General features: G+C 39.6%; 1 protein-coding gene across 4 annotated transcripts in view; it reads left to right on the plus strand.

The window, feature by feature from the left end:
• Positions 1-6,909, plus strand: part of VMP1 (vacuole membrane protein 1) — a 71,773-nt gene that overhangs the window by 61,748 nt on the left and 3,116 nt on the right. For all 4 annotated transcript variants that reach the window (XM_087751514.1, XM_087751513.1, XM_087751515.1 and 1 more), the window contains one exon: positions 5,645-5,747. In XM_087751514.1, the coding sequence (XP_087607640.1) occupies positions 5,645-5,747 (103 nt within the window). The remainder of the gene's footprint in view (positions 1-5,644; positions 5,748-6,909) is intronic.

The following is a 6,909-nucleotide window of genomic DNA, read 5'->3' on the forward strand; positions in this document are numbered from 1 at the left end:
GAGGAGTTCTGTGTGGGAGGAATGGGTGTTGGGTGTGATGATTTAATGATGTTTTGCATAATTCTTTGGAAGGCCAAAGCCTTCGCTTCGGCCCTCTGGCCTAGCTGTCAATAGCTGGTCTGATTTAAATAAATTATTAAAAAAAAAAAAAAAAAAAAGAGTTGGAGGTGCTGGGAGGGACGACTCCATGCCAGCGACCTCCCTCCTTCCTTTGTCACATTCTTCAGTGCCACTTAACTCCCTGTTTTCGTAGAAGGAGATAATCCCTGGCCTTGGGCCATGCTTGCTGCGGGAGGGCAGGGTGAGATCCTGAACGCGTGCAGGGTTTGTGCTGACACAACGCACAATGATATTTTCCTCCTAGTTTGGTTTTCTGTTGTTTCAAAATTTATCTTGCTGTTGTCTTCATTTTGAATTGTAGTGCTGGCATTTCCTAAAAGGATGTTTTTCTAGAGCTGGACTGGCCCAAATAGCGGAATCTGAGCAAAATGTGTACGACGCTGTTTGTCCCCGGACCCTGAGAGGGTCCGGACGAGGACAAAGCGCGCGTGCCAGAGAGGCTGACAGGATCGATCCCCGTGTTAACACTTCAACGGTTTTTCCAAATTAACAGCTGTGAATATTAGAGAGATCATCCATAAAATGGGGTTGTGACTCAAGATGGCATCACCTTGCCAAGCGGGGCTTCGGTGTGTTGCAGCCTGGGAACCTGGCGGCTTCTTTGCACCATCTATTCAATTGCTGTGGTTCTCATTTCCCCTCAGATTATTGTTTCCATGATAAAATCGACTTCCATGTTTTTAAACCTGCAGTGCTTAATGTTTCTTGACCGTCACAACTGGGGGACTGATTCCAGTTGTTCACATGAGCTGCTGAATAGGATATAAAATTCAGAACTGAATGCCACTGAACTTCCTATTTATATTTTTAATTTCCATCAAAATAAATGGAGTTTCAGGACTGCTTAAGCAGCCGCTTAATCACTTGCTGATAGAGGCCTCTTAAAAATGAGAAATTTTCATCAGCAGTAAAACCCCCACCGTATTAACTTTCCGAAAATGTGGGTCTATAATGGCAACTTTGGTGTTTCTTGAAAATACTAGTTAATTCTAACATTTCTCTCTGAAAAAGTAGGCGAATATGCAGATGTGCAGAGGTTTTTATAAGATGGGAGCTTTATATCCTGAATTGTGGACTGATGGCTTTTTTGTGAAATGTTAGCGCAATGATACAAAAATGCTGTGTTTGATAGAGACCTGTACTTCAGCATTTAGCACAGCTTGTAATTTGTTGAGTGTTCACAAGCTCTAAAAGCATAGGTTATGACATTTCCATAGCTCAAGAGTAACCTATACTCATAAAGATCTTGTAAGATGAAAATATGCCTTTCAACAGTGCAAACATCATGATTAAATGGTTTTAAAGAAATGTTTTTAGCACTAGTAAAAATGCAACTGAGTGAATTGACTGAAGTACCGAATAACTTTCTCCTTTTTGTGAAGCTGGCATAGGGAAAATACTTTTTTTTTTTTCCCCCTCCTCTTAGTTTGGTGCTTTATCCACGTCCATTTGAGAAAACTCCTACCCGTGGTTCCAGAGATTCTGTTAAAAAGATAAGTTTCCCAAAAATCTTCCCTACCACTTCATGGCTAGTGACGTGCATTTGAGGTTCAGCTGTTGACAGGCGTTCTTTGAAAAGCAAATTAAAAAACTTCTTGTACAGTGTATTTTAATAAACACAGTTTTGCTGTAACTGGAATAGAAGGTTTAGGACTGGTACTGTCAGAATCTGTACATCGTTGGTGTAATTTTTAAACTAATCCTAGAACAGCTTTGCTGAATCTCTGTAGTGTGAAGTTTTGTTTTCTTTGTTGGGAAAAAAGCTATGTCATTTTTCATTTGGAGAGAAATTGTGGCTCTTGATTAAAAAAAAAAAAAATCAAAGATGCATCTGTCTAATTACAAGTACCAGGTAATGCTGCTGAAAACAGGCTTCAACAGTGTTTTGTTCAGTGAAGCCAAATTCTTAACGGCTGTTTATGTTGTAGTATCAGAATGCAAGTACTGTTTTTTACTGAAATGTTATGATTTTAATGAATTTAGGCTGTACCAAGGGCTAGTGCAATTTTTTGGAAGTCTGTTTCAGTTCCTTCTGAAACAGTCAGTTTTAGCAGAGAATCAAAATGAATTTAAAAAAAATTGGTGTTTACTGTTAACTGTTTCTAAAACTTCTCCAAATCACAATTTCTTCAGAGTTTTTTTTTTTTTTCTTAAAAAAAACACAAAGCATTTTTTTTTGGAATCTTATGGTAAAACTGTAGCTAGTCTCTTTGTTTTTCAAGTAACTTTTGTTGAAAGGACAGAGTACACAAGGAGAGCCCCTCTCTTCCTAGCAGTGCTTCCTTGCTGCTGCTGAACTGCAAAATTCATTACTAATAAGGATAGCAACTAGTGCAATGTATTTCGTTGCTTCTTTTGACAGACAACTTCTAGTGAATGACCTTTTTAAAATTATTTTCTCTTTTTTAAATTGAAGTCCTTAAGCAGCTCTCCAAGACCTACATTTGAAGCCTTTAAGAAGGGACAGCAGGTTGTGGGTTTGGGGGTTTTTTGTGTTTTGTTTTGGCAGATAGAGACTGCAAAGTGTGGATGGGCTAAGTTCTGTTGTCTGCTAAGGTCCTTTTATTTTCTTATCCTTTCATATTCTTTATTTGAAAGACAATAGGCTTGATTCTCAAAGGAAAATGCAACGACTTGGTTTTAGATTATTCTACAAACAGGGTTATCTTCCAGCATCTTCCCTTCTTAAGTCGGATGTGTAAATATGCCTGTGGTTTGCATCTAGACTCCCGAAACTACAGCAGTCTTTTGAAGGTGTATCTTAAAGTCATTGCTAAGTGGCGCAGAATTATGATGCAAATCTCCTCCTTCTGCCTGCTGCCTGGCTGGTTTGAGTGCCATCCTTGAAAATTTAGACTGAAGTCTTCCCCCTCCTCCCTCGATGAGAAGAGGGTCAGTGAGTTGAACTTCACTAGGTTTGCCCGGGGGGGTACCACTCACTTGTTTGTAATTAAATAAAATGAAAACTGATTTTTAAGACTTCGAGATCTAAGGTGATGTCTGCCCTTTGGATAGTAGGTGACATATACGTTAGCTGGTTGATTAAATGATTGGATTTTGCCAAAAGAGTACGAGTAACCAATACTGACCCACTGAAATGGGATTTCAAGAATTTTATTCCTAGTACTGTGGATTAATGATTTTCTAGATGTTACTCTGCTTCATTTTACTCCTTATTTAAATTCATGCACCTTTTTTTCAGTATTAAACTCTCTGCAAATGTGCAAAACATTGCAGACTTTTAGAAACCAAGGTCCTTGCATTCGGGATGTTACAGTTCTTCAGAATAGCTTTAATAAAATGAATCTCGTGCACTTTATTTTTAGTCGTGCTCACAAAAGGAAAAAAAAGAAGCTGATACTTTTAGTGAAAAAAATTTTGCAATGGAGTGTTGATGCACCAGGATCCCTTCAAGCCGTCTGCACTTGGTTTTCATGTCTTTGTTTTGTTGCTTAATGCTAATTGGGCACTGACTTAGTTCAGTTTTCAGAAAAAAATGGAGGCATTTGAACAACCATTCTGTTAATCATTCATCTCTCATCATTTAAATATTCATTTCATAATCATGCAGAAGTTTAAAAGTAAACCATTACCTTTCAGTAGCTTTTCCGGGCTTCCAAGTGTCATTCGAAAAAGAAAAGAAACCTCAAAATGTAACTCATTTTTAACAGTGACTCGTACCCATCAGCGAGTCATTGGGAGAATTTGTACCACGAGTAAAGTCAGCTTCGCAAGGGACGGGTCTGAATAACTGGAAATCGTTTGTAAAAGTTGACATACTCTTGTGTAAAATGTGTAACAGACGTGCGTTAGTCTCTGCTTTTTTTTTTTTTTTTTTTTTGCTGAAATTTTACCAGGCCGGGCACAGAATTTACTCACCCATTTGTATCATCGTGATGGTGAATCATGAGGGAAGCAATCTTTCTCTTGTATATATGTTCTAAAAAATTATTTGCCCCTGGCTATTGAAGGCAATAGATTTAGTGGAGGAGAGTGAGCTACTTTGTTTCTTCGGTCTGTGCGTTTTCATAAATTCTTACAATTAGAAAGCTGTTATTTTTTTAATTGGGCTTTAGTCTGGAAAAGGGAATATTGTGTCAAATCAGGAGACTGAGGAAAATCATTTCAGAGACCTCGCCCTCCTGCAGGCATTCGGAGAGGAGGTGATCAGTGTGTAAAGCTGTCTGTGCGTATCTTGGTGTCCGAAGCCTGTTTTACTAAATCCTTCCTGAAGTAGTAGTGTGAAGAATCAAAACCGAAGCACTGAAATTTAGGTGACTTTTTAAATGTAGAAGACCACATGGATTTCTTTAAAATTAAAAAAAAGAAACTGAAAATCTCCATTCTCTTTGAAATTAAATTAAAATGGCCTTTGTCAGTAATGGGACCTCTCCCGTGGCTGGAGGCAGGAGCGTTGGTGCGTGGATGTGGATCAAACCTTGGGAGCCTTTGGGTTGTGCGTGTGTTCTCACCGCCCCAGCTCAGCTAGCGTTGTTGCTCCTGGTAATTTCTCCTGTGGAGTATTTAATTTTTTTTTTTAAAGTGTCGTGACAATTATTAAAGCTCCTTGGACCCCCTGCTAAATAGCCCGGTGTATAGATTTAAAGAAAAATGACCTAGGTTGTTTTTGATTAAAGCCTGGGCAGGACGTGGTATTCGCAGGATGGAAGTTGGAGGCTGCTGTGAGTCTGTCCAGCGCTAACACCTTTACGCCGCAGAGGTCGGAGAGGGTTCTTACTTCCAAAAACGTATCCGTGATCTTTATAACGTTAATGTACGAACAAGGTGTTTAGTAATGTATTGTAGCTTTTGTGCAAGTCATCTGCCATAAACCATGGCATGATTCAGAACAGGGTTCATAGTTCCTTCTTTGTTCCTTTGTTAATCACTGACTTGTGGGAGGCGCCTGCAGAATTTGCTAATGCATTCTTTTTGGGTAAGGATGACGCACAGATTGTCCTAATAAGGACTTAGTTTGAGAAAGGGGCCGTCTTCTTTGAGAAGATAGGGGCAAGTCATAGGGCGAGCAGTTTCTTTTTTAACTGAGGGATGACACAAGCACAAGTCATTTCCTTATTAATCGGTTCAAACCAGTTCTTACAGGAACTGCTGGTGATAAATGTGGGACTTCTGAGAAGTCATTCATTTTATTCTCAGCACTGCACCAGTGCACAGCCTCAGCTGGCTTCTCCCTGGCTTTAAGGAAATGCTCTATCTAGCTCACCGCTTCTTTCAGCTACCAGCAGTGCATTGTCACTGGTTTGCTCTGAAATATTTTTCTTTTTAAGCACTTTTTGAGGATCTGGGGGAAAATGTCCCTTTCAGAAGTACCAGATAAAAGATGAAATACACTTTCTTTCGTGGTTATCTGCTTTCTCAGCTAGCAATGCCCTTCTGAGCTGTAGCTCAGTCTGAACTTTGTTTTGTTTGGGTCAAAGTGGTAAGTTTAAAAAAAAAAATGTTTTTTCTTTTTGTTTTTTTCTCCCCTATTTTGTCTTGTTCTCTGGGATGAACTTTGCATCAGTGCTATTCCAAGTATAGGTCCTTCTCTTCAGAAGCCATTTCAAGAATATTTGGAAGCTCAGAGGATAAAACTTCACCACAAACCTGACAGCGGCGTGCCACAGGTAAGAACCTCTCTGCCTCCCTCCCCAGTGCATTTTTCCCTTCTCTAGCTGTCTTTTGACCTCTCAGGTTTACCGATGTAACTCTTGATTCTGTTTTTCAAAGATTTGCTGTGGCCCAGGGAATAGATAAAAATCTCATCTTAATTCCCAGGTTGCTTTTAAAAATAATAGTGTAATTGCATGCAACTGGACTTAAGCCTCTTGGAGAGTAAAGCAAACAAGAAAGCAAGACCAGTGGCACGTCTTGCCTCTGTATTAGGGTGCCTATTTTGAAAGAGAAATTTAAGCAGAAAAAGGTTGCATTTACATGTGAAATGGTAGCAAAGCATCAGTACTTCAGAAGCCAGTAGGATCTGTGGCTTAACGGCCAGTAAGAAAGAAAATCCCCAAGCCTTTACTGTTGGAAAGGAAAAGAAAAACACGGTGGTTAGAGCTGGTGCTAAGGGGCAGAAGTGTCCTTTCATACCAAAAAAAAAAAACCCAAGTATTTTAAAAAACGTACCCTGAATTTTCAGCTGGGGACAGAGCAACTTGGACATGAAATTCCTTAGGATACTAAGATATTTTAAGAGAAAATCCATTAATCTAACTCACATTTCACATTTAATACTTGTAGCTCTTATAAATGTTTCTTTGCCCATTTCTTACCAAAAAAGAGACTAAATTAGGGAGGGTCGGGCTGGAATAACTAAATATGCAGATTCCTTTTCTACACATTGAGGTAATTTTTGTGCGGTGCATTGCTGCCCTCCTTTGACAAAAATATACAAGTTAAGAGTAGCCATGGAAAACGCTGGAAGTGGGACTGCCGAGGTCATCGCCTTAACTTCTAGTGACACCGGGAGACTCGGACGCTGATGGGGGGATAACACAGTATATGCAGTTTAGGAAAAAACATGGTTAAGCAATGAGCTGCTTCTTGTCTTTGCAATGAACATGTCAGGGAATGACAGTCGGGGGTTGCTAATTCTGAACGCCATGAATTGTTAGCAAAGACAAAACAATACTAGGAATAATAAATCGCTTCACTAGCACAGGAGTGATGACCAAGGATTCCTCATCTGCCATGCAGTGCGTTTGGCAAGCCCTCCTGCATTGTTTTGCAAGGGACTAAAGTCAGCTTTACAGAGAGACCTGCAGGAATCCTGTCAGCTTGCACTTG

The sequence above is a fragment of the Nipponia nippon genome, unplaced genomic scaffold (genome assembly GCF_047370975.1).
Source record: "Nipponia nippon isolate SJK-2023a ecotype South Korea unplaced genomic scaffold, ASM4737097v1 scaffold_15, whole genome shotgun sequence".
Taxonomy (NCBI): domain Eukaryota; kingdom Metazoa; phylum Chordata; class Aves; order Pelecaniformes; family Threskiornithidae; genus Nipponia; species Nipponia nippon.